This window comes from Labrus mixtus, chromosome 8 (assembly GCF_963584025.1).
Source record: "Labrus mixtus chromosome 8, fLabMix1.1, whole genome shotgun sequence".
Taxonomy (NCBI): Eukaryota; Metazoa; Chordata; class Actinopteri; order Labriformes; family Labridae; genus Labrus; species Labrus mixtus.
In genome coordinates this window covers 13,178,405-13,206,216 of record NC_083619.1, presented here as the reverse complement: position 1 = coordinate 13,206,216, position 27,812 = coordinate 13,178,405, and the positions used below count along the sequence as shown (strand labels likewise).

At 42.3% G+C, this 27,812-nt stretch overlaps 1 protein-coding gene and 1 long non-coding RNA gene across 2 annotated transcripts; one reads left to right on the top strand and one right to left on the bottom strand.

Annotated features, from left to right (window-relative positions):
• Window positions 1-712: 712 nt before the first annotated feature.
• Window positions 713-25,730, bottom strand: LOC132978998 (ephrin type-A receptor 4-A-like). The gene is made up of 19 exons (XM_061044423.1): window positions 25,466-25,730; window positions 24,721-24,788; window positions 21,421-21,618; window positions 21,002-21,112; window positions 20,293-20,647; window positions 11,986-12,141; window positions 10,793-11,323; window positions 8,638-8,762; window positions 8,340-8,499; window positions 8,109-8,220; window positions 7,236-7,294; window positions 6,828-6,941; window positions 6,552-6,737; window positions 6,402-6,463; window positions 5,766-5,975; window positions 5,320-5,496; window positions 2,905-3,092; window positions 2,619-2,804; window positions 713-1,762 (listed from the first exon to the last, which is right to left on the bottom strand). Exons 1-19 carry the CDS (start codon window positions 25,620-25,622, stop codon window positions 1,645-1,647), a joined length of 3,273 nt encoding a protein of 1,090 aa, XP_060900406.1. The 5' UTR covers window positions 25,623-25,730; the 3' UTR covers window positions 713-1,644.
• LOC132979000 (uncharacterized) lies at window positions 25,629-27,812 on the top strand. The gene is made up of 3 exons (XR_009674004.1): window positions 25,629-25,726; window positions 26,332-26,721; window positions 26,989-27,812. It is a non-coding gene; the product is annotated as an uncharacterized LOC132979000 (long non-coding RNA).

The window sequence follows — 27,812 nt, the reverse complement described above, 5'->3', positions numbered from 1 at the left end:
GATAGTGAGGCAGGGAGTGCTGTGTGTGTGTGTGTGTGTGTGTGTATGTGTGTGTGTGTGTGTGTGTGTGTGAGAGAGAGAGGGAGAGAGAAAGAGAGAGCATGCAGCTCTCATTAAGCTGGGGAAACATTGACATTTTGCCATCATATGTTTTCTTCTTTTATGTATTGGAGGGTTCCTCCAATCAACTCCCTGGTGTGTGTGTGTGTGTGTGTGTGTGTGTGTGTGTGTGTGTGTGTGTGTGTGTGTGTGTGTGGTGGGGGTGGGGGGTGTGGGGGTATTTTTGGTAGTGGTGTAGAGGAGGACAGATGTTTGCTGATTCGACAGGTTTGCACCGCAAACTCAGCCCAATTTATCCGACAAAAAAAACCTGGTGCCACACAGACGCTAATGGTGACAGCACACTCTTAATTTTCTCTCTTCTTAATTCAAGCTCTCTTTCTTCTCTCAGTTTTTCTCTCCCACTCTTTTTTCCTCTTCGCTTTTCTCTCCCTGCCTCTCTTTCACAAGCACAAGTCCAACACTGTGTGTGGTTACACCATTAGTCTTCTTCAGGAGTTGTTTCTTGTGGTGGGCACCTCTAAATAAGCCTCAACTTTCAAATTCAGAATTGAAAAACAAAGTGCTTGAGGCTCCAAAGCACACTCTGTGTACAGTACAGTATACATTATATGCAAAAGTTGAGTTTAAATCAAATTAAAAGCTACGTGAATGGATGAATTTGGGGATTTATTGCAATGCAATACAGACATCATTACAATATTTCCTCAGTGTTTCTATTTTACAATGTACAAACTAGATTTAAAAAAGGCCATAAATAAACATTGCTTTTTGTAGCTAAGTTTTAGCATTAAACAAGAGACATATACATTTGACACAGACAGATGACATTCTACTCTTAATGTCTAATTCAACACAATTTTACAATTCAAAAATAAAAACTGAAAATATAAAAAAACACAAGCAAATCATACAGTGTGTTAGTATCAACAGAGCGTGTAATGATACATTCTGTCTGGCTCCTCCCTCTCACTCTCTCTTTATTACTTTGCATATTCAAAATATTCAAAGATGGCTGAAGTCTTGACAAAAGAGATTCCAGGTTGTTTACAGTCACGCAAGGTACAACACACTCACACTAACATCCAAACCCTCTCTCTCACACACACACACACACACACACACACACACACACACACACACACACACACACACACACACACACACACACACACACACACACACAAACACACACACACTCACACAAGTATGTTCATACGAGCAAACACATTTTATTCAAGTCAAGCCCAAAGCAGCAAAAAGAAAACGTTGGAAGCCATTCTGCTTATGCACAGCCTTACATGTCAGCCTTCACAAAACCAGAGAATAAAATAATGACAAATAGAAGTGGATAAGAGGATGAGGCTTCAGTCTAAGCTCGCAGTAGCTTAATGCGTTCTGCTGCCATGTCCAGATCATGGATTTCAGAAAACTCCCCAGGACGGAAGTTAACAAAAGTGCTGCTTCTCTCTCTCTTCTTTTCATTATGTCTACTTCACTCCGCTCCTTGAAAAGTCCCTCTAAAGTGCATGGATGAGGTAAATGAAATTCTTCTCATGAACAGGTTGGTATTCGTTCTCCTGCTCAGACTGGAACCATTGTGTGTTGCATGTGCTGCATTTGAGACAACATTTCCTGCTGCACACTGGCAATAAGTAAGTCCTGGTGTGAGGGCGTGATAATTCCAACTCTGTCCATTTCCCTGTGGGTGCACAAACATGGATTTTTTTTTTAAATCACATAAAAGCACAACATGCTGAATTCATTTTTCATTATCACCAAATTGGAAAAAAAACAATGTGACTTTTTGTCAAAGTTTCCCCAATAGCTAACCCAGTCTACTAATTGAACCACAACTGACTATCAGGTTGTCATTGTGCTTCAAACCTAAATTAATTTGTTTCATTGATCATGCAGATCTATCACAGCACATAAAAGAGTAATGACAGGGCTTTACATTACATACAATTCAAGGGCCACGTTCTTTATTTGGCTAGATATTTTTATGTGATGGAAGGAATTTGTCCCATTAGTCAATAAAAGTTAGTATGATTAATTCACTGTTGGTTTGAAAGTCTTCAGTGATATTGTACATATGAATAAAATATTAAGTTACAAGATCAAAGGTATCCTTAAATAAAAGAATAAACTTGGCGATCACAACATTTTTTATTTTATTTTAAGTGCAAGCGCTGCAAGGCTCAAAATGCTTTCTCGTCAAACACTGCATGTGTCATTGTGCTTACTGGATCATCTAAGAGCATTTAAAGTCTCCCCATCCACACGCAGCAATTAGCCAAATGAATACAGGTTAAAAAAGTAGGCAGAAGAAGAGATTTTTTCTCTCAACATCGTAACCAATTAGTTAGACCATACTGAAGCCTTGGTGCAAATAAATCACAAATAAAAATCACAGGAAGAGCTAATATAAATATTAATTTGGATCTCTAGAATTTTTACCCTGAATGAATCCTGTCATGTTAAAGCACAAAGAGAGTTAATGAATTCATGCAAACTGACTCTCCATTTAGTCCATTTTCACATGAATTTGCACTTACTGGTGTGTGAGAGCCAGAAGGCCGTCGAGGCTGGTGTAGCCAGCTGCTGCCAGAGTGTCTCTGTACCGCTCCAGCCCGATGGACTGCAGCCACACGCACACTGACCACTCAGGCACACACACCTCCGGTACAACAGACACACACACCTCTGACCCCAAACCAGACTCCAACATGGTGGCCGTGGGTCTGAAAGAACAGAGCGTGAAAGTGAGTAGGTTGTAAATCTACTTATCTGGTTGACATTTCTTCAACCATTTATGTCCGTGTTAACATGCTAAGTTTGTACCTCTCTCCTCTTGTGCGGCGCAGCGTGCCGGGGTTACGTATCAGTTTATCCAGCATGTTGAGGATCTGGCTGAAGGTGGGTCTCTCTGCACGTTCCCTCTCCCAGCAGTCCAACATTAACTGGTGCAGCACCACAGGACAGTCCATTGGAGCAGGCAGGCGGTAGCCCTCCTCGATTGCTTTTATCACCTACAGGAAGGACAGAGGGGGAGGATTTATATTTAATGATACAGCTCAACTCCAACTGTAAGAAATCCCAACACCTTGGCCAATGTAAAAATGTTTCACTTATTTCAGAATAAAACAAGAATTTAAGAATATATTTGCTGACTCAGGAATGACCATTGACTCCTTACTTATAAAAAACTGTGCATACTATACTGTACAGTTATTGTCACAGCTTGTTTGAAAATACATTGTTGTACTTTATGGTTTTGAACAGGAAATGATTTAATATGTGTCCCAGCCAAACTGTTACTTGGAAATGCCACTCTTGAAAAAAGAAAAGAAAGCCACTCCTGTTGTCAAAGATTTATGACTTCTTTATTGTTTTCAAATATCTCACAAAGCTGTCTCACCACCATCTGTAATCAAGTTCAAATGTTTAGCAGCTGTGAGCAGCTCCTCTGTTTCCTTTGTACTTTAAACTTGGGGACAATAGTGTTTATCCGGAGGCACAGACACTGAAGAGACATCTGAACCTTTTGAACTGCCAAAAATCTCTTCTTTTAAAAATCAAAGGTTAGTATCATTGGTTTCTGTAAATCCAAATATATAGTTCTTAGACTTACTTCCACCTTAAGAATAAACACCACCCAAGGTTGGGGACTCAAGTTTAAACAATCATCTTATATTTGTTTACATTTTGTGAATTAAGCTCAATTAAAAGTTGCTGAATAAGCTATTCCTGATTGCACTGTAATCACCGATGCACAGCCAATCAGGGGATTAGTTTGATAACACAAACAGTAAACATGGTTGTTTACTCACAATGGAAGTCAAAGATCTGAATCTGAGTAAAAATAATGTTTCATTAAACCTTAAATTCCTCCATGAGCTGTAGGTCACAGCCTCTGTCTGCAGCAGAGAGCTGGATGTGTTGATAAGAGGCACAAACATGTAGAGTTTTTAAATAAGACAATACTAAAAACTGCCTCAGTATTTCATATTGAATAGACTTTCAGCTAAGAGTTACACTTGAAATGAAATTGAAGATGCTTCACTTGGTATGTGGTTGTGGGATAAGTCTGTGCCAACAAATAAGTGAATAAAATAAACAGTAGAGCAGCTCAGCGTTTAGAAAAGAAAAGGGAAAGTAAATAAGCTGTTAGAAAGTGTATGGAGAGCGGCTCATCAGGAAAGTTTTCTCACACTTCAGCAGGGCTTGAGTTGAAATCAATCATGTTTGTAAATTTCCATATACCAGACTGGCTCTGTGACCTGCTCAGACTTAACAAGCTTTGATGGCGTAGATAGAAGTGCCATTTGCTCTCAAATAAGATTTAAAAAAAAAAAAACTGAATCATCCCTAAATTTATTTAGTGTGCGCTCGTCTGAGAGAAAACTCAAAGCAGCCGTTTTTTGGTCATTTTCTATTACGTCTAAATATTCATCTTCCATAAAATGTCCTTGTGACGGGTGGACACAGGCTTGGCCTGCCGCCCTCTCTCTGGATGTTAAAAGGCAAAAAAATAAAATGTTTTAATGGTGCAGAGCTCTTTGGGTCAGAATACATTATGATGCACAGAGCACAGTTTATTTGCTCCAGAAGTCCTTTCTTAAAGTATCTAAATCTAAAAGTGGTGTCTTTTTTTTATTAATTTATCTGTTAAAACGGGGTCCAATTGAGTTCAATTTGTACAGAAGTAAAAGTTTAATTTGACTTCTACCACACAAATTATATTTCAGAAAAATGATGCTGTCTGTGACTGGCTGACACTGCTGAAGAGTTATTTAAATATTTGAGCCCCCTTCTCTTTCATTTGTGATACTATCATCCATTAGATCTTCAAAAAGCCTTTGACCCTTTAAACCTGACAAACATGTAAGACATACTGTTAAACTTTGTTTTATAATTTGTAAGACTGTTTAAGATAGTATGTTTGAGATGAGGCTTTGTCATAATGCGTGTTTAAACTTAACTCTCTCACAGCTGTTTTATAACTATGTGGATAACAATTAGCTTTGAGTTCCCTCTGGTACAATACACCAGAAGCCACCATATGTTTTATTTTAAACATGAAGCCTTTACTAGTAGAATAAATACATGAAATGAAATAATCAGCTGGTGAAGTTATTTTCTTGTGGCTTATATAAGAGATCCATATTCTGCATCTTCATTTGACATGTACTTTAAAAAGTTGTGAAGGTGTCGACTGGTGCAGACTCATGGGCAACGGATATAAGAATGACTCACGTCTTGGTTGTTCATGTCCCAGTAAGGTCTCTCTCCGTATGAAACCACCTCCCACATGACGATGCCATAACTCCACACATCGCTGGCCGTGGTGAACTTCCTGTAGGCTATTGCCTCTGGAGCTGTCCATCTGATGGGGATCTTCCCTCCAGGGGAAAGATAAGTCCCTGTAGGCTCCTGAAAGAGACCAAGAAGAAAGTTAGCTCAAAGAGTAATGGAATATCTTTATTTAATGATGTGATGGGAGGAACGGTTTTACTGTGAGGTTTATACTTTGACTTATGCCTATGAGAAGTCTATAACATGAATTTATTTAAGCATCACATTTCCATTAATGTTTAATGTGAGGGTGGAAAAGTCATTGATTTTAAATATAGAGACAGACAAAAAGCAGAATATATCTTTAGTTTTTAGGATCTGTGCGTCTGTGCATCTGTGCGTCTTACCCTCGTAGTGTACGCAGCCTCTGGGTCGTCCTCCAGAACACGACTCAGGCCAAAGTCCGACACCTTACACACCAGGTTGCTGTTGACCAGGATGTTTCGAGCTGCCAGGTCTCTGTGAACGTAGCTCATGTCCGACAAGTACTTCATACCTGAGGCGATGCCACGCAGCATGCCGACCAGCTGGATCACTGTGAACTGGCCGTCATGTTTCTGAAGTAGAGACGTCATAGAGAAGGTTGGTATGGAGACCAAAGACGAGCTAGGCAGTCAAAACTAGATTCATAATGTTTTCATATAAAAAAATTAAAAAATAATTGTTGAAAGTGATACATGCAATGCCAGTCACATTTTTTGTTGTTGCTTGTTTTGATTATTTCAATGTATTGTTGTTTGTTTGTTTACTCTGAGTGCACTTGGAAGTCTTAATGAAGGGTGTGTATTTGATTTGTGAATCTCATAAGTTTGAAAAAGAAAAATTCTTATTCTTTTAAATGTTGTTTTTTCAGAACAATCTTTAGAGAAGATATGACAATGGTAATCGAACATTAGTGTGTATGCATCTCATACATGCTGCTTCTATTTGTGAAATGTGATGAAAGCATAAAGTTATAATAATAAATATTTTTTTAAATGTACCCGGAGAAAAGCATCCAATGATCCATTTTCCATGTACTCCGTTATGATCATCAACGGCTTGCCTAAAAACAGAGTAAGACATATGAGGCTGAACCAAAACAAATCAAAACATGAAAAACAACACGTTACTATTCGTTTTCAGATTCTCACATCTCGTGACAACTCCCTCCAGCCGGATGATGTTGGGGTGATCAAACTGTCCCATGATGGAGGCCTCAGACAGGAAGTCCCGCCTCTGTTTGTCCGTGTAGCCCGCCTTCAGACTTTTGATGGCCACGTATATCTCCCTCTTTCCCTGAGCGCGCAGCCGACCACTGCACACCTCCCCAAACTCTCCTACACACACAGACAAACAGCAGCGTCAGCGCCAAGTAAGCAAGCATGTGTGGGTTTATGCGTGTGTGTGAGCACTAATGCCAGCCTTACCCATGCCAATAACCCTCTCAATGTGAATACTGCTAACATCAATCTCCTTGGCAAACTCGTGGATGGCCTGATCTGGGTCTTCATAGGTGAACGGGTCCACGTAGATTTTGACTCCTGCCAAGGAGGGGGAGAGGAGGCGAAGAGAGGACAGGAAACGAGGGAGGAGGAGAGATGGAGGGATGCAGAGGATGAGAAAATGAGTTGTGTAACTGCTGCATATGTTATGTAAATGTCTTTGGCAGTATGTGTATATGTTGGGTGCAGGTGGATCGAAGAGAAGATGGGAAAAAAGGAGATCCATCTGTCTTTTCCTCGTTACAGTATGTTTGTGTGTGATTCTATCTGTGTATCAAATGTGTGTGTGTGTGTGTGTGTGTGTGTGTGTGTGTGTGTGTGTGTGTGTGTTACCTGGGTTAAGATGTTTCTCCTCCTCTGAATCCTGCTTTGTTTTGCTGTACTTACTCCTCCTGATGACACAAACGAAATAACGAACATTTGAAAAACACAAAAAGAAGAGGCACAAATGTAATTTATTTTTTCCTTGATCACTTTCTTTTTGTTGTGATTTCTACAGTTAAGAGGCCACACAAAAGGGCATGTGAGCGTTTTTTAGCTACGTATTCCTCTCAGTAGCTGTGTGCATTCATGGGGTTTTTCAGGATTTACAGCAATAGAAAGCGCTGACAATGAGAACAGAGGCTGCAGGAAAGACACAGCGCGAGTAGATGAAAGCATTTAAGGGAGCGCAGGGGAGGAGGGACGACGCCTCAGGTAGAGAAAGATAAAAGGTGTTTTCCATTAAACAAAGAAACTGTCAGAAACACCTTTGTTGGCGAGCAGGTGTGTATGTGTGTGTGTGTGTTTTTGTGGGCAATTGCGCATGCTTGTGACTGTGACACGCAAGCTGTGCTGCTGAAAAGACAGTAATGACAAGTCAGGGACAAAGGGATTATCACTGTCTCCAGTCTAATCCCCTTTAAAAGCTTCAGGTAACACACACACATTATTCAGGCATGCAGAGATGTCTGTGTGTGTATGTGTGTGTGTGTGTGTGTGTGTGTGTGTGAGATTTGGGCAGTTCAGCAGCAGTAGTTAAGTTAGGGGCAGTGACGTCAGTGATGTACTGCAGGGGAACCTCCAGGCAGCATAACAAGCATATAAGTGTGAACGCCTGCCTGTATCCTTAGATTAGTGTGTGAAAGTGAAAGTTTGTGTATGTGTGTGCGTGTTTGTGTGTGTGTGTGTGTGTGTGTGTGTGTGTGTGTGTGTGTGTGTGTGTACCTGCGGCTAATGATGAAGACAGCTGCAGATATCAGCAGTAAAATTCCAACCCCGCTGACAGACAGCAGCAGGAAGGCCGAGTTTACTCCTTCTCCAATCAGAGGGAAGGGATCTAAAAGAGGAAGGACACTAAAGTCATCAACAGCAAAGTGAAAAACTTCAGCACAACAAATTAAACACAACAAATCGTAATGCTTCCTGTTGAAAGACTGACTGTTATTATGAGGATACCTGAATTTGTGGAGAACTCAAATGGGGCACTGAACTCTCCGTATCCCGCTGCAGTGCGAGCTCGCACATGAAACACGTACACAGTGAGGGGGTTGAGACCCGCTACATCGACGATCCGAGAGAAGGTCCTCATTATGCGATAGGAGCGCTCTCTCTGGTCCTGATTAGACAAAGAAAGAGTCTCTTTTCAGCGCCTGACTGCAAATCCATGTTCGCCATCAGGGAAACATATACAGAGGGCCCACATATTGACAATCCAGACAGCTGCCTGAGCTGCATTAACCTGCCACCGCCTCACCTTTTCATAGAACTTGACCTCGTACTCCAGGATGACCCCATTGGGTCGATCCGGCTGTTGCCACGACAACGACAAACTGTGCCTGGTAACTTCGGTGGCGTGGACTGATGACACGGGGGAGGGAGCTGGGAGGGGGAAAACAATGGGGAGAGTTTGTGTTAAGTTTGTTTGGTTAAGTTAAGTTTAATAATTTAGTTTAAGTTTAATTTAGTTCTAAAAATTGATATAGCAGGATTCGGTCCTTTACCCTTTGTATGACCAACATCTTATAGGGGTTATATGGTTATTTTTCCAAATTAGTTGTTTCAGATGGCAGGACATTTTTAAGTCTCTTCTTATATGTAGACAACAACACAATTCAGTTGAAATGCTTTGCATTTTCATTTCAATAGAAAACGCTGACCAAGTGATGTTTTTACACGAAGGAAAAAGTGAAAAATATTGTATTTTGATAAAGATATATCTCTGTTATTATATATCACTTTAAAGACAAATGTACAGATTTCTAACTTGGTAGAAAAACATTCTGTATATTCTATAATAACATCTCCAGCTGTTTGTAAGCTCTATGTATAGGTTATAAAGATGTATGCTATCTCTGGTCAACAATCCCACTGACCCACTGCACCTGAGATCTGACCTAAATCTCCTTCCTTTCTGCTCCACAGAGAAACACTTCATTCTCTCTCTCTCTCCTCTTACATCCCTCCCTTTCCTGTTGCTTTATGGCGTTTCTCCTCCTTTGTGTCTGTTAATATGATATGGGGCCATATGGTGGTGCAGGTTGGACTTGACACATCGCAGACAGCCCTCGTGCTGTGCACACAAACGTTAAGTTATTTCCCCAGGCGGCCAGGAGCTAAGCAGGTATGCCGTTCCCTAAATGCCACCATAAAGACTTAAAGCATGGACAGTTGAGATGTAACAGCGTGTGCACACACACGCACACACACACACACACACACACACACACACACACACACACACACACACACACACACACACACACACACACACACACAAAAGAACAGCACAGGCTGAAAAACTAATGAAGAGCATGTGTGAGGAGTGCCACACACCAGCTGACACCTTCACAACTAAAATGAAACACGCTGTAAAATCTGGGGGATTTTTCAAACACTTCTGTGGTCCAGATTTGACACGAGTAAAATCCCTCCATTAGACACACTAATGCTGTCAACAGTTGTACTATGTAGTGTTTTAATTTACTGCTTTCCTCTCAGCAGCCTCTGTCTATTTGTATTTAGGTTAGTGATTTACATTTCCCTGAATGCTTTCTGACATCATCTTAAGAGCAGCCCTATAATTAAATCAGCGGTTCTTAGGTGTAGGAGGACAGAGTATTAACTACGGCAACTCTGGCAGTGTTGTAAGAGTCTCTATTTGAAAAGAGTCTGGTAGCTTTGTCAGTGTGGATGCTGTTTAAGGTGTTTTCCTCTATTCAACTCTGTTGTAGTATAAAGGTAAAAAATGCATTTGTGATGGACATATACAAAAAATCTGACCCGGGTAGAACGGCACGTCGGAGCCAGAGGGGAGGCCGAGCTGATCTATTGGCATTTCAAATTTAAAGCCCCTGTAAGGAGTTTTTAGCAGGTTATGAAAAAGAATAAATTAACACTGATGCCCATTAATGGCCTATAAAAGCAAATGAGACCATCAGCAGCAACACTGACTATTTGTTTGTAGTTATTTTTAATTCCTGGAACTGCTGCTGAGGGGTACGTGTACCTCTAACAAGATAATTAACTGCATGCTGCAGAGACAGTTTACCATCACAAAGATGGTAAAAACAATACTCCCATGTTCAATACAAAACCAGCAAAGACATTTTAGGAGACACTTTTTCCACACAGGTTCCCCAAACACTGATACAAAATAAAAACCTCTCACAGGAGCTTTAATGGTATTTCTTTATGTGCAAGTATGTAGCTTTAAACAGAGCTTGTTCATATCATGCCTCCCCACACAGCCCAGCATTACCCATGGGGCCTTGCTTCCCCCAGGGCTCACATGCAGAGAGCAGCATTTTGCTTTGTGCTGACCCAATTACAGACAACATCCATAAGCACATTTTGTTTTTTCATGCAACACTCAACCATCCTACAGATTCATTCATCAAATGTTTTCTTACCAGCTTGGTTGGTGGTGACGGTGACGGACACACTCTGGGCTACACCTGTGCCGCTGACCTGGGAGACCCCGTTGCGTGCGTATACAATGAAGGTGTAGTGCGTGTGGGCCCGGAGCTCACTCACCACCACCCTAGTGCTCTTTAGGCCCGTCTGACCGGGGGAGAAGAGCACGTCTGAGCCGCAGGGGAGGCAGAGCTGAGAGCTGGAGCCTGAATCTGAACCAGGTCTCGGGTAATCTTCAGGTACCTGCCCGCTCTGGTAAACCCCTCTCCCTGTTTGCACTTCAGATCCCACAATCCCTTGGTCTGACTGTATCCCCAGGCCCCCATACTGAGCCTCTGGAAGTGAGATGCTGCGATTCCTTGGGAGGACTTTACCGGTTTGACTGTGGCTTCCTGTTTGACAAATGAGACACTCCAGACTGTAGCTGGTGTCGCTGCGTCCTCCCAGCCGGCGAGGGGGGGCCCACTCCAGGACCACCGACGTCTCATTCACCACAGAAATGAGTTGCTGAGGGGCTGATGGTGGCTCTGAGGAAGAAAGAGGGGAAAACTTGAGCTTGAAGAAAACTTGCACATATGGGAAGTGGAAGTGTACAGGGTGTATGGGGAGGTTTGTGTGAGACGCTGGCACCGCTTGAAATGCAGACATCTGGCATGAGACTGAAAACCATACTGTTCAGAGAACTTTTTGATGGGTTGGATGTTTTCTTCTGTGGTATTTTTTTTTGTGTGTGTGTGTTTCTGACAGAATGTGTGTGTGTGTGTGTGTGCGCGCACACGCGTGTGTGTGTTCATTTTTCCCAGGCCAAGGAAACCATGTGCTGTATATAGGCATAATTAAGTTTATGACACACAGATCGAGGTCTCCAAGTCGGTCACACAGGACATACTCAGAGACTTGGAGACAGAGAGAGAGCACATTTATTCACTTCTCAATGTCTTTGGTTATCTCTGGCAGACAGGATGAAGATGGTGGCTTAGTCATAAGTAATGGGATCATGAAACAGGGGTGGCATTCAGACAAGTTTGTGTCTCCCTCTGTTTGCTCGAGATAGAGAGGTTTGGGAACAATGAGCAGGCTTTTTGCTTTTATTTGAGGCAATGCAAAAACATATTGTCTGTATTTTCCCTTTTCTATTGTCTTACTAGGGTGCGTGTATTTGTGTGTGTGTTTGTGTGTGTGTTCTTACGGGTACAGGCCATGGAGGGAGGGTCACTGTCAGCACGGTAAAAACCAGAGTGGCAGTCACAGGCGGTTGCCCCGTCTCGGAGCGAGTGGCTGTGAGGAGGACACTTAAAGCATCCAGCATCCGAAGCTTTCGCTTTGTAAAAACCAGCAGAGCAGGCTGCAGAGACAACGAGAAAGACATGTCTTTAGAACACAGCATTTATATCATATATCTATATCCAACACTTGCATCAGAAACCATCAATAAATCACTGAAAACATTTTTTTTAACTTTCTTCCTCTTTTGAGCTGGAGTAAGACAGAAAATGTGGGAGAAGAAGAGAGTGAGGGGTAGACATTTATGAAAGAGCCTCGGTTGAGTCTGTTAGTAGTTAACTATTTTTCATATGGTTTGAACAAGAATATCATTAAAATGTGTCAACAAAGGTACTATTATTAATACTACTTGATGTCATATTCTGGTCTGGCTGCTTTGGGACAACAAACAGGTTATCAATTAACAGATTCATTAAATAAAAGTTAATATCTAGTTACAGCCCTGGAAAGCAAAACCAAATGAGCGATGATGCTGTAACCACTGTGGTTCATGTGGTTACATAGACACAAAAAAGCCAAACAATTCTGTTTTTAAAGAATTAAAACAACACATTTCCATTTTGGTTGAAATACTCCACAGGTAACCTTTACATATCAATGCATTTGCTTAGTTTTTAGAGCTTAAAGTCCATCTTGATGTGGGTACTTCAAGTTTAGATTGACTTCAAGCGAGCTGACCTTTGACATTTGATAAGAGTTTTTATTGACAGCTTCGACGTCCTAGAAGACGAGATAATCAACACACAGACTGCGTTTCAATCTAGAGATAAACAGCTGTAAAGAAACAACTAGAGGGAGAAATGGATATAGCTTGAAGAGGAGGGGCACTATGACTTCTTTTATCTCTGATTTTGATGAGCAAAGAAAGAAAAACACATCAAGGAACACTTACTGATCAGCACCCACTCATACACAAACACACAAAAACACACACACACACACACACACACACACACACACACACACACACACACACACACACACACACACACCATAAACAGTAGAACTGAATAAGTCCAAACTTCACAGTACTGCAGCCCACACAAATATAATTGACATTTAAATATATGAAAGAGAAGAGACAGAGAAAGAGAGAGGGTGGGGGAGGGAGATACATCTTCTCTCTGTATACCATGCATTGACAGAGCAACAATACAATAAATGAGAGCATAATTACACTGCTTGACATCTACTGGTGAAGCACCAGAGATGGCAGATCAGGGCTTGTTTGAGACATTTTTTTTCTCTCTCAAATTTCTGAAGGAAATCCTTCATTTGTTTCAGCTGCAATCACTTTTTCAACACCTTCTTTTTCATCATTACACCCCATTCATTCTCCTTCCTCGATCCCGCCATCATTCCCGTTTCTTTCCTCTTTAAAATTTCCAAGGGAGATGAAGACATCCCAGTGGGAGTGGAAAGGAATGTGGGAATGATGTGTGTGCGTACATGTGTGTTTGAGTGCTTTATGACACTCTCATCAGTGGATGAGAGGGAGGAAGTCTCCCCTGTAATCTCCTCACACCGACCATCCTGCCCCATCTGCATGAGCCTCTGTGGATCTGCTCTTTCACACACTCGTCTACTCCAATCATGTCTTTTTTTTCTGTTCACAACCTCCCTCATTTGCTCCCTGTGCACTTCCTCCTCGACCTCTACTTTTCTCAGCTTTGTGTCTCTCACTCCTGCTGTATCTCTGTGTCTATCCCTCGCCTCTCTGATGATCAAACTAGGAAAGCTTTTGAGGACACGATATCAACAACAATTCCAACATGGCCGCACGCAAACACATGGCTGAAAACCATCCTGTCAAAACCCGTAAATTCATAATCACATTTACAGCTGATAAGGCTGGCTTTCATCTGCTGAATGACTGTGAATGTGTCAGCTGGTGCAGGATAAAATATCACTCAAATTCCTTAGTTTTTAATCATCCGTGTAGGTCCACACATGCATGGGAAAGAGAGTGAACCAAACAGAGGAATACAAAGTGAAGTATTTGACCTGCTAAGGACTTAAGGCTTGATTACAGGCCTCCACAAGACTCTGCCAGGGGGGGTAGCGCACAGCCTTTGTCTCTGTTCCCACCCAATACTCTATCCTTGTCTCCATCATAGAGGACGGAGTGAAGGAGGAAGAGAAAGAAAGAAGCCATAAACTTCCTTCAGAGCCCTCTCATGTCTCTATTCGCTCTGTTGTCTGTAGCCTTTTGTGTCTTTTTAGCGCTGGTTTCTAGAAGAGGGGGTGGGGGGGGGCGAGTGTTGCTGACCTGGAATAAGAGCTCATGAGGGTGTCATTAACCCGACATTAACCCTACGCTACCGGGCGCCTTGCTGAGCCTGAGCTAGGAGTGAAAAGGACACAAACATACGGATAAGATGAGCATTAGCGTCTATTAGCATGTTTGTGTTTTTAGCCCACTAGCTTCAGCATGTGTAGTCTATAATCAGCTGTCTGACCTGCCACAAACAAGTAAAAGAAAGTGACAAAGTGTAAAGTATGACGAAAGGGTGACTTGGAGAGACTGCAAGAGAAAAAAGACTGACAAGGGGTGAGAGATAAAGAGGTGAAGAGAGGGGAAAAGAGCGAGCGAAGAGGAGGGAGACTAGCAGGAGGGGAAGGTGCCCTTTGATTACTATCAGCATTGTCGACATTTGCATATGCATTCTTCTGCTACCTAAAATGCAAATGCTGCTCCCTGTAAATCCAACTAAAGAGCCTTGTCGGCACACTGTATGCATGTGTGTGTGTGGGTGTTAGTGTGTGTTCTCCTTGACCCCGTGTTATCTGTCATCATCCCTTGTTCCTTCCCAGCAGAGGGGTGTAGATGGAGGAAGTACCCCTGACCGCTCCAGTCTGACACCTGTCTGCGTGATGGATTGAGGGGAGGGCGGGACAGATTGACGGATGGGTGGACCGATTGATAGACTGTCACCCGAAGAGGCGGGACACTATTAATCACAGGGGTCATGCCCTGTTAATTAAAACCCACGGTGATGTTGGAGATAAGATTGAAGTCTTGTCTTCTCCGTACTGTATGTCTTCATTGAATGGAGAGCCCACCCTCTAAATATCAGACTCCTTTTCCCACAGAGCTTGGCATTAAGAGCTCGTCCGATATCGTAGCCAGTATTGGTATCGACCTCTGATACTCCCTAAAATATCGGGTATAGGTGAGTGTACTTGTTCCATTGCAAATTAGCCCCCCACCAAAAAAAAATCAACTGGTTTGAGGTAAATTAGAAGTGTGACGATAGAGGAGAATGTAATCGAAAAGCAACACTATCAAGATCATGCTCATCAGTGTTTTTCCACCCAAGTTTTGTTTATCTTTTTAAATCACTCGAGTAGCAGACAGATACTTCGTACCGGTCAATGTTCTTGGTATCAGAACATTTCTACTTGGTATCATCTTATCCGAAGCCTCTCACGTCCCTCTGCTTTTAAAACCTTAGGAATGTGCTCAGTGGAAGCCGCAGCTTTAAGTTTGTCTAAATTTAAATCCTCACAAAAACTGGTGGTTTGAAGAGAAACGTGTGTGGATTTATGTGTGTGCGTGATTGCCCAAAGCCAACAGTGCTAACATTAGCATGTGAAAGGGGCCTCTACAACAATGACCCTCCTCCCCATCACACATGGAGCACCCCCTGCCACCAGCAGCAGTAGAAGCAGACCCCTCCACCTCCACCCGCCCCTGATTCTGACCGGGGATCAGGGAGAGGAGTTGGAGAAGAGAAAGGAGGGATAATGAGAGCAAGACAGAGTTGTTCCAATGCCAAGGCGCTACAGACGGACTGGTGGAGCTGGCAAACCTCCTCTATGTTAAGAACAACCTGGGAGAAGGAGACAATAGCATAAACACACACACACACAAACACACACAGCACACACAAACACACACACACACACACACACACACACACACACACACACACACAAACACTCACGCACACACGGTATGATTGTGACTGTGCAAACCATTTCCCCCACCTGGGATTGGCTCGCTTCAGGCAGTCCCATTCCTTTGCATCGCTTTGTCACCTGCCATACGTGCGCCTACATTTACACACATACACACGAAAAGAACACACACACACACACACTCCTCCCTCTCTGTTTTTGCCCCAACACACTCTTCTGCAGGCATTCCTTTCCTGGGCAGTCCTCCAAACTGTGAGTACATGGGAGGGAGGGCTTTGTTCGGCAGAAAATCAGAGATACAGTACACACACATGTACACACATGCACACACACACTTTAAATCAGCAATCCAACATGTCCAGAGTCCAGAAACGCTATGCAATAATTAGAGGGGCTGAATACGGCGATTAGGCTCTCTTTCTATCATCCGCTCACTGCTTTCTGTCATCTCTCTTTCAGCTTTTCTCTCTTTTCATCACTCTTCATCCAAACGCTTTCTGCTGTCGACGAGACACTGCAGGTGCGTTGGAAGGAAGCACAACCATGAAATCTCTCTGGACGCAGGGAACACATGAGCACATGAAATGCAAACACAAACACACACACACACACACACACACACACACACACACACACACACACACACACACACACACAAAACATTCCAACCCTCCCAGGCAGTGAGCAGTGTTGAGCAGAATCAGACGACAGAAGAAGAAGGAGGCCAGAGCAGAGAGAAAGAGAGACACACAAAAAGCAGGAGGCTCCTCTTATTCTGCCTCTCTGTCCGTTTTCATTTCAAATTCTCTCTGTTGTTTCTCCTCTTTTCTGCCTCTTGTCTCTCCTCCCTGGTTTCCGATCCTCCCAGACGGATCGCAGCTGTCAAACTTTTGACGTCTTCATCTGCCTCGGTCATGACCCTGCACTCTGCAGCTAAACTCTCTGTGTGCGAGTGTGTGCGTTGTGTAGCTGTCAGTCAGAGTATTTGACGTCTTCATCGGGGCTCAGTCATGACCTCGGTCTTAACCACGGGTTTCATAAAAGAAGGGGAGTTCCCTCTCTCTTGTGTCTCCCCACTCGTCCCCTTTGCACCCGATGACGGACCCCCAGCGGGGGAGGGGCGTCTCTGTATTGATGCCTTCTGCTGTCAGTGGCCTTCTTTCAATCCCCCTCTCGCCCCATTCAACATCTAATCCCTTCTTCCTCTCCCAAGCTTCTCCTCTCATCCTTTCCATCCTCATTACTCTGTGCCGAGACATAAAATGAACTCTTCACATTTCACCACTTTAGCTAAGTCTACTCGTGTTTAAGTTCATTTCAGCAGGAGTTCTGGGGGGAAGCTGAAATCTAATAAAGCTAGAGTTAGGTCTACATTGAAAACATTTACTGAGCGGTCCGAGGAATCTTAGCATGAAAAATGTTTTTGAATGTGTTGTGAATGATCAACTTCTTTGGATTTGACATAGAAACAGATAATAATCTAAACACAACATGCTGAATGAATTATTTCTAGGATCCACAGTTTTATAATCTCCCACAAAGGTCTGGAATATTATTTTTGCTTGATTTCATGTAATTTATGTATAAAATTAAAGCATAAGGCAGATCTTGGAGAAATCATCGTTATGCTTTCTTGCTAAGAGTAAGACAACAAGAAATTTACGATTGATATATTTGTCTCTTAAATAGGAAGCCGTTAGCTTAGCATAAATGCTGGAAACAGGGTTTTTTGAAAAACGTACTAATAAACAGGTCATATGTTGTTAGTTTAAGAAGTATAAAAACTGAAGACAAAAAAACAACAAGTTAGGGCTGTAAGAGTGGGTTATTTTAAGGGACTGTGCAGCACGGGGGCTGTGACTTCCCTAATTGACAAAGAGCATGCTTTCCCAAATGTTGCAATGTCCCTTTAAGCTATTTGGTGCACACATTATATGACATTTTTGCATTGTTCAGTTTGATTCCATCAGTTGTCCCAGGTGTCTCTGTCTCAGCTTTACTCACTCAGTTTCTGTCTTTGCCTGTGTCTGTCTGAGTAACTCAAACTGACTGAGTGAAGATACGTTCGTCTTCAGGATCCAGAGACCTTTTGACATCAGACACAGCGGTAGAGACAGATGATCTAAATCTACTCTCACACCTATCTGCCTTTACCGACATCTCGCTCTCCCCTCCCCTTCTCTTTCTCTGCAAATCTCAAACTTAAAATGGGAGAAGCGTTAAGGGCTCTATCCAATACTGCAGGGTCAGAGTTTTTCTTTTTTTTTTTTCCGCCGAGCAGCAGCATTCTGTATTCATCCAGACTTTGATGGATTTCCATCGAGGCAGCTGAACCCGGCCAACAACACTGACAGGCAGTGAGAGCGAGGGAGTCGTACAAGTGAGCAGCAGATAGATAGATGGCACTTCACATCTGCTGGAGGTTCAACGGAGTCAAGGGTCTCTCTTAAATCTAGTTGAGGAGGAACATCTTTCAGGCCTCAGGGACCACCCCGCCAACCTCCTCCTCCTTTTCACGGAGAACAAACGGGCCAAACGGGGTGAAGGTTTAAGAGAACGTTTGTCACTCGGAGAATTTTGGCTTCTTATTGCAAAGAAAAAAAGTCAAGTTTATTTCTTTCCTCTTTGCCAAATGGCACCAACAGCATCCCGTCTTTCTGTCCATCTCTTTCTGTCCTTCTCTTTCTCAGCATTTCTTTTTTTCTCTTTGAATTATGGGTCTGTTTGTTATACAATTAGCCTGCTGGGACAGGCTTCATAAATAAAACTGAGGGAGCAGATCAGTGAGCTCTCCCTTTTGTCTATTGGTCCATCTGCGTATGTGTGTGTGTGTGTGTGTGTGTGTGTGCGTGTGTGTGTGTGTGTGTGTGTGTGTGTGTGTGTGAGCGAACATCTTGTGTGTCTGTTGTGTACAGGACTGAAAAGGGGGAATTGAAGGGATGTTGTAAAAATGTCTCCACCAAGTCTGTTGTCCTGCGTTCACAAAAAAATGTTCACACACACAAACGAGCCGATTTAGAAGTCTTCACTATCACAACAGTCACTTCCAAACATTACACGTCATCCCCGCCACATGTATGTTGGTGTGAGGTGTGAACAGCTTGAATGCTTGCCACCGTAAAGTTCAGTCCACATTTGTAAGTGATAGAAAGACATTTCTTTGTCCAGATGGTTCCTGTTATATCAGCACACCTCACACAGAGACCTCAGAGCTTCTCGTGACTCCAACTGCAGTATTTCAAAAACTTTTAACATCCTGGCAAGTATACTAATCATCCTGATAAAAATGGAGATGCGGCAGCTGTATAAAATAATGTATTATTCAGATTGACAAATACAATGTTATTATGGATTTATTACTAAGTAACTATGCACAGTTACTATCTTGGTTACTATGAAGAACAACTTGCCATTTTCTTCAAACATACAAACCACTCAAGCAAAGCAACATCAAGCTTGGTTATCTTTAAAAAGTCACTTTGCAATGAGGAGGCAGTTAGCTTAGCTTAGCACAAAGATTGTAAAAGGGGGGAAACAGCTAGCCATGCTCTCTCAAAGGTAAACAAAATCAGGCCACGAGCACATTTGGCTTAGTAATAACACATTACACATTTATAACAACTGTGGTCCTGTACCTTCTTTCTTGCATGGAAAACCAGCAGTGCCCCTAACTTTAAATAAACTAGGCGATGGATTTTGACCCCTTTCAGAAAGAACCAGACAAGTTCTCTCCTCCTGTTTCTGATCTTTATGCCAAGCTAAGCTAACGACATTCTGGCTCCAACTTCATATTAAACCGGCGAATGCTTTTTGTAACAATATTGCCAAAGAAATCTTCAATCATAAAACCAAACGCCCTTTATGATGAGCCATATTTCTGTTTTACCAACTTTTTGTTAAAACCACCAAGAGGAAGTTACTTTAATTCTGTGCAAAAGGAGAAAGTTCATAATTGAATCTTTCTTTGGTGTCAGGGAACATTCTGCATATTTAGACTCTTATGCGATGGAAACCATGACACTATCATTTTGAAGACAACAGCACTACTAAATATAAACCTTGAAAATAGTCAAAACAATCCACATAACTATCAGACAGGTGTTAAATACTGCACAAACCCGAACTCTATCACTGTTTTCCATCATTAGCAAATAGCCTGTTCATTTGAGAACTAATTATTGTTTCTTAAATCAACATTGGTCTCAGCAGTGGCAACACAAGCGGGGGTATTGATCATAGTGAGTGCAAAACAGAGAAGCCAGATCAACGAAAATAAACAACAACAACTAACCTTTACATCCTCCGCCTTTCTCCTGATATCCTGGGTGGCAGAGGCATCCACCAATAGGAACCAGCCATTCTCCATCAGCGCCGCAGTACATTTTAGGCTCCTCTCTCTCTTCTGATTGGTTTACACATGACCCCCTGACCTCCACTAAGGAAGACGTATCAGCTCCGGTGACAGTGTCAGGAAAAGTTGCCAGGTTCCGTATGGTGAGTGGGCAGGTTTTGTAGAAAACTCGGACAGAAACCAAAGCGATGCAGGCACCAACGTCCTGAAAGGCCAGGTAGAAACCTTTACGGGTCGTCACTTTTACATCCCTCACCTCAGTGTTCAGTTTCATGATGCGGTCACCAACATCCACCTGGATAGAAGAAGAAGAATGGAGTGTTATTAATGAAAAGTGCAGAAAAATGTGTCAGATGTTGATTTGATTTCTTTCAAACTTAAGTGGGAGTGTTTATTGAACTGTGACTGATCTTCACATTATCAGCATTTGGCACTCATCCAGATAGACATTCACTGATATCAAAGGTAAATCAAGCTGTAATGCCGACAATGTTAAAAATCTGTAGTAATTTTAGAAAAGACTAAATGGAAAAACCCAGGGGAAGGCAGAATGGACATCCAAAATACAAATACAAGATAAAAGCAAATTAAAGTGAGGCGAGGAGGGAGGATAACGAAGTCAAAGCCTGACTCAGTTGTTGAGTGTTACCTGGGTGAAGCTTTCGTCTGCTGCCACGGTGTCCACCTTAATGAAGCTGCTCTCTTTGATGTAGCTCTCTCTGTCTTCGTTCGACTCGTGGTAGTACAAATTGAACGTCTCCTTCAAGACAAGAGGGACAGGAAAATGTCAGACTGAGGTGTCTATTCATCATCATCAGCGCTCATCTTTTCTCTTAATATGATAATGAGTCAAAGGGGGGTTTTGTGCTTCAATAAACCAGCAGCTGTAATACATAATAAAGCTCCATTAGCGGCAGTCTGTCCTTCAACTAATTAGCTAAAAAGTTAGCTTGTAAAGATGTCGAAACTTTAGCAGAAAATAAGACTTTTGTTAAAACTTTTGACTGTTCTTTACCAATACAATGACTCCTACGCCTGGAAAAACATCATAAGTATGTTTTATTTTACCTTGCAGGTGCCGGTGACCCCCGGCAGGCTGTTACAGTCTCTCAGGGTGAACTTGACTTCGACGTAGACCCTCTGAGCACCAGAACGAGGAATCCAATCCGTCCTCAACCAGTTGTTCTGATTGGGCTCCAACACATTGCACACCTGGTATGTCCTGATGGGGATGTTCTTCTCATCCATAATACTCACCTCTTCCCACTGCCAAAGAATACAAAAGATTTTATCTAGGGAGGTCGTCAACTGATTACTTAGATTTTAACTCCTTAACAAACAAGATATTCTTAAAATTACAGACCACTCTTATTCAGAAGAAGAAGAATAAGAAGAAGAATTTATACTTTATTGATCCCGCGAGGGGAAATTCGTTTTTTTACACTCTGTCTAGTAAACATGCTACACAAACATGAACTGAAATACACACACATGCACAAACAGGATCCTGTGGACATGCACTAATGGAGAGGTCTCAGAGTGAGGGGGCTGCCCTACGGCGGGCGCTCCTGAGCTTGTGGGGGGGGGGGGGTTAGGTGCCTTGCTCAAGGGCACCTCGGCAGTGCTCAGGAAGTGGCCTGGCACCTCTCCAGCTACCAGACCAATTTCCGGACTTGGTCCGTGCCGGGACCTGAACCGGCAACCTTCCGATTCCCAACCCAAGTCCCTACAGACTGAGCTACTGCCGCCCAATATTCATGCATCATGAATAGTATTAGCTTTATGCATTGAAGGCATCTACTTGTTTTAGTTCATGCAAACAAAAGGAAACCCATTTGTAGATTGTTAGCTCTGCTGCACTGAGGTGATCAACACTTATCAATCATTGACAACGTTATGAAACTGTTTCTGGGCAAAACAGTTAAGAAGAGGACAAAACCTTTTCTTGTGATATATGAAAGGTATTAGTAGGAAGATGCCATGTTGTAATGAAATCTGGAAAACAAACGATATACACTAAACAGCAATATAAAACCGTGTGAATGAGGAAGTGTCTAGAATCTAAAAGGTTTCTGAAGCCCTTTTCATGGATGCACTCATGACACTTTCCAGAGGCAGGATTTGATGTAAAAAAAAAGAAAACTACAGAAGTCATATTGGCAAGCAGAAAATAGTACAAAGCAGCTTCATTACGTTCACAACAGTCGAACCAGTTTGGCAGCAGTTGCATGATATACACCATCATCCCAACCCAACTCGTTGGCCGTGTTTTTTTCCTAAATATTTCCTGCTACGTTCCCAAATCAGCTCACCCCGACTTCTTGCAGATATTTTAGTACGGGGCTGGCAGAGAAAAGTCCAGATACAGTCAGGTTGAACAGTATGACCACTTCTGTTCACAAAGGCACCCAGAAAATTTGTGGAAATTTCCAGAGGTGCAGTGCATGCATGAAAGGGGGTTGACGAGCCTACTAGCCAAAGTTTCAGATGTCATAGTTTCTGACGAGCATCAACAAGTAAGGATTTAAAAAAAAAAGAAAGTAATCTGACGCAGTAGCAAGTAAAAATAAGACAACATTTTAAAATGTATTATCATTTCATACTGTAATAACTAAACTCCATCTTTAGCCTGAGCAGACACAAGCTTTAACACAGAAATGACCAACAGGCTCACTGAGGAGAACTTATCTTGTGTTTCTATCCACGTGAAAACATTTTACCCTCATAAAAACAGAAAATCAACAGAACAAACTTTTCAGAGATTAAGGGGAATCCTATAATTCACTGCTGTCGTTTGATACCACACACGTTCGCATTCACTCTTGCATCAATATTCTGCAGTGTACAGTGGTTCAGATTTGTTGCAACTCCAAGGTTTTTAAAGGCATATTTCCATACGAGTGAAGCCCTGCTCAACCTTCGCTGCACCATCCATCTCAATAGAGCCGACTGTTTGCCTTGTACTGTGACCCTTCAAATGACCGCTGAGCTTCCCAACTCTAAATTGGCTTTTTATTGCCCCTGAATAATAATCTGCACTAGTGAGAGCTGTATACACACTAAATGCACCGTGTCCACTGAGAGCAAAAGAGAGGGAGAGTCAGGGAAAGTGTGCGTGATAGGGGGTGGGAACTATGTGTGAGTGTGTGTGTCTAATTGGGCTTGATCTAGGCTATATGTCATCACGTCGGATCTTATTTGCAGATTTTGGCTTATCACAGATATAATGATAAATTGACAGATGTATTGGCAGCTATAGAAAAAGAAACTGAAGGTAAGAAATTACTCTTTTTTTCTGTAAATTTCACCCCTTTTGTTTGTTTGCGTAAATATGTAAAATAGAAAGCAAAATTACATTGCGGTTAAGTTTGATGTTAATACACTGACTTACATGTTTTATGCATTTTTATTTAATTTAAAAAATCTAAATATTGGCCTGTAAATAGAATATCACTCAAGCTTTCCAGTCTGTAACAGTGCATTCCTCCACAGCACAGTACATGAATAAAAGACCGTCTACGCATGAGCGAGGGCATGAGCACATGGTCGTGTCTTTGTGTGTTTGTGTGTAGTTGTATGTTTTATCTGCCTGGCGTTGTCGGGTATGTGTGTGTTGAAGAAGATAGTTGTAACAAAAAAAAGCTGTCACGGGGGTATGATGCCTCCTTTTTTTGTGTTCATCTCTTTCTGAGTCTTTGTCAGCAGACAGAAATCACAGCTGTGTAGCTGGGTAAAAAAAAAGCTTTGCCCCAACCACACAGAGATGGTGTTTTGTGTGTATTTGTGTGTGTAGCTATGGGATGCAGGAAGGTGGGGGTGCCTGTAATCAAAAGCCCAGTGCGTGCAGACCAGGACCCCGTCAATCAAACAGCATGTGTAGAGAATGAGAGCATGGTGACGGAAGAAATACAAGTCAAGTTCACCAATAACTCTTAAACCAACAAAGACTGGGAGAGCATAAAGAGAGAGAGGTGAAGAGGAAGACATAAAGATGGCAGATCATAATGTACTGAAATTTCAAAAATGATGAGAAGATGTAACATCAAACAAACATTTCCAGGATTCATTCTGGCTTGGTAGTGAAAATCCCTAAAAAATGACACCCACCACCAAGCTGGTTAATGTTTTCTGCAGTGCCAAACACAACGCCAGCAAGCTCATATTAGCACTTAGGCTCGCTGAACAACAGCACATTTCAAGATCTGTGGGATGATTCTTTACAGTTTCCAGACCAAGTGTGTGCAAGTATGTGTTTGTGTGAGATAGGGGGTGTGTGTTTTTGAAAAGAGAGAACACGCTGTAAACAGTGTATCTGTAATAAAAAATGATGAAATAATAAGTAAAAGAAGAAGAAGAGCTCCCACTCACCCCTCCCTCTGAAGGACTGGCAGCCCATTTCAGCTCTCCTGGCACTGTCCGGGTATCCAGCAGGGTCACTGAAATGCACAAACACATACACACATGCAGTTGGTTTAAGAGCAAACAGCATACAGTGCTTTATTCAGCAATAGATAAATGCATATTTCTCCAGCAGTGAGAAATGAAAAAAAGAAACACTATAAACACCACAAGATCACCAGCGCATAAATGAATTCCAAGTTTGGCAACTCACTTGATTCTCAATTTATAACTTAGAACATAAACTTCCTTATATAAAGACATTCAATACATATTTAAATTGTTTTATTAGGATACATATCAGATGAAGAGTCCACACTTTCAATCTAGATCTATTTTAATGCTGTCAGAACTAAACGCATTAAGAAACAACCTGTAGGTATAAATGTACTCTTTTATACAGTCTATTGGTCAAAGATTAGTCTTACATTTTGTTTTCTGCAGTTGCAGACATGTTAAACTATCCAAGCAACAAAAGACTTGTGTTATGGTAAAGAGGCTGTGCATGTGCATTAAAAACACATGAAGGCAGAACTGTACAAAAAAAAAAAAAAGATTACATTCTTTTCCTTAAATCTCCCTAAATTGAACTTTTGAGCGATGTTAAGTTGCATGTATTTCTCTGCGCTGCTCGTCACCGCAGGACGCGCACGGAGCGGAGTCTCCCAGCAGTGCAGGACAGCGGAAACCGGACGATCCCCCTGATTTAACTCACCTTCGTTGGGTGGATATATCCTCGTCCTCGAACTTGAAACGAGTGTAATTATCCAAATGAAAGTAGAAAATATTCGCCTTATATTCGCGGCCATGTGTCCCGTGTGAAAAGGTGCGTGTTCCGCGTTAGCTCCGCGCGCTGCACGAAGCGGCTCCATCCCGGTGGGAAAAGTGTGTGTTGAATGAACCCAAGTGTGGAAGCGAGTTGGATGCAGCAGCGGATACTGGGGCGGTCTCTCACACTCAGATGCTTCCCTTAATGGTGAGTCAAACGGCATGAGCCAAATGACAGACAGCACTGTGGTCCGCATCAGCGACAATTTCTCATCCTTACAAACTGTTTCAGCTCAAAATGAAGAAAGAGAAACGAACATGGAGGAACTGTTTGACTTTTGAGAAAGCTATAGAGATTAAAACAGGGGACCTTGAAGAGAAAATAAAAATCTTCCCTGCTTAATAACTGATTCGTATAATGTTAAATGAACAAAAAAAAAAAAATACTTTTCTACTAAATCTTTCCAGGAAAAACGTGATTTCATAGAGAACCTTTGGTAAAGGCCAGTTAGGACCCTTCCTCTTGAAACCCACTATGTCAGATAAATAAGATATAGTAGCTTAGTGTTAACAAGAGCAAAAGTCTTTAGGCCTTTATTTGAACGTCTGAAGTGACTTTAAACAGTCATTACCCTGAGGGGTGCTTGCACGCACGGGGGTCAAAATGTCATATCACGTTTTATAATTCATTTTTTTTAATCACATGAAAAATAAATAATGCGTGTGTCACAATTTCCTGATGAAAAACAAAAAACTGCATCAATCTGGTTTCCCTCACAGCAACTAAAGTTGTTGAAATCTCTTTGTCCACAGGAGAACAACACGACGGTGTGACTACAGCGCCACCTGTTGATGGTTGTTGGGGGAAGGAGGAGAGCGCCAATGAATGCTCAGGGATCTTTTATAGCACTTTGTTGGATATTTTTAGGCTAATAAGATGGGAGTAAGCTTCAATCATTCAACCACCACCTGCCAGCACAATCTTGATCATTTTCATCTTCAAAGTATGGACATGATAAAGAAAAAGCAGCAGATACATTCATCGTAATGAGATGCATAAACAAAAAGGAAGGAGGACTATGGCCTCATGTAGAAGCGTGGTGGTGCAAACAAAGAGCAGGCTCATGACCCGTCCTCCTACGCTCTCCCTTTCTCGAAAATGATGGAGAACAATCGCACTGGATGGAGGCACAGCTTGAAGGAGTAAATACTTTCAACTACATTTATCTATTTGAGTTTTCCTGTTTGCTGTACATAAACAATAACCACAAAAAATGAAATAAACGACAGATAATAGTCAGATTTTCTAATTTCTCATTTGATTTGAACCAACAAAGACGGATAAAAAGAGAGGTTTGGCTGATTTCAAGGAGGTTGTTGTAAACGAGGATCTGTCTTCATGTGCCTGCATTTGCATGTATGCGCTTGTGTGAGTCTGATTCGTCTCCATCTCGCTTTGTGTCTTCGCAGTTGCTACGACGAAACCATCTCGATCCCCTGTAAGGCATCATAAAGGACCCAGGAAGAGCATCTGGCGCTTTGAGACGCCAAAAAAAACGATCTCCCCGCTTCAACCTGCCACTCTTCCCCCCCCATCGACCATAATACGGTTTTCACGTTTCATTCTCCCCCAACGCTACGACAGACTGCGCAATCACAAAGACCCAATTAGCCGAGATGGGATCACGATTTCGCCAGAGGACCGAAGGGCCAATCATATCGTGCGGCGTATGGCGAGGGCCTATAGGGCATGAGCACAGGTGGGTGGGACATGGCTGTTGGGCGGAGGAGACACAGTGACATGGATTGAGAACGGCCCCGTTGTTTCTGGTCATTTGTGTCACAGAAGTTTTGATTGATGACCGTCGGGATGTTTTTCCCACTCTCCCTTGAGATTCCCAGCACTCCAGAGGGGGTTTCCACATCGGGCCCTCAGCTTCGAAGCTCTTCTTTAAGTTCTTCAAGCCTGTGACACACAAAAACTACTTTTTGGTCCATTCAGGACCCCAGATGGCTGCTGCCCACACATCTGTATTGTAAAGCACCAAATTTAGCCTGTTTCTATTTTTGGCTGAACCTACACTCAGACAAATAAAGTATCTCCGAGAGTCTTAGTGAGGAAGAGATTGATAAGGACATGAAGAAATAAAGTAAAGACCATGGGAAGTAGCCAAATGTAAATGCGTGCGTGTGTGTGAGAGTGTAAAGAGAAAAGCCCGAGGGACGGTAGGTGTGTGGGCGGCTGAGAGAGACGAACAAAAGAAGCAGAGAAGAGAGATGAGGAGCAGCGCACT

Excerpts from the sequence above, each read along its gene's own strand:
- LOC132978998 (XM_061044423.1), bottom strand. The coding sequence starts at position 25,622 with ATGGAGCCGCTTCGTGCAGCGCGCGGAGCTAACGCGGAACACGCACCT. Across the intron at positions 11,324-11,985 it reads TCCCTCCATGGCCTGTACCC|AGCCACCATCAGCCCCTCAG; the intron begins GTAAGAACACAC and ends TTTCTTCCTCAG. Across the intron at positions 8,500-8,637 it reads AGGTCAAGTTCTATGAAAAG|GACCAGAGAGAGCGCTCCTA; the intron begins GTGAGGCGGTGG and ends TTGTCTAATCAG.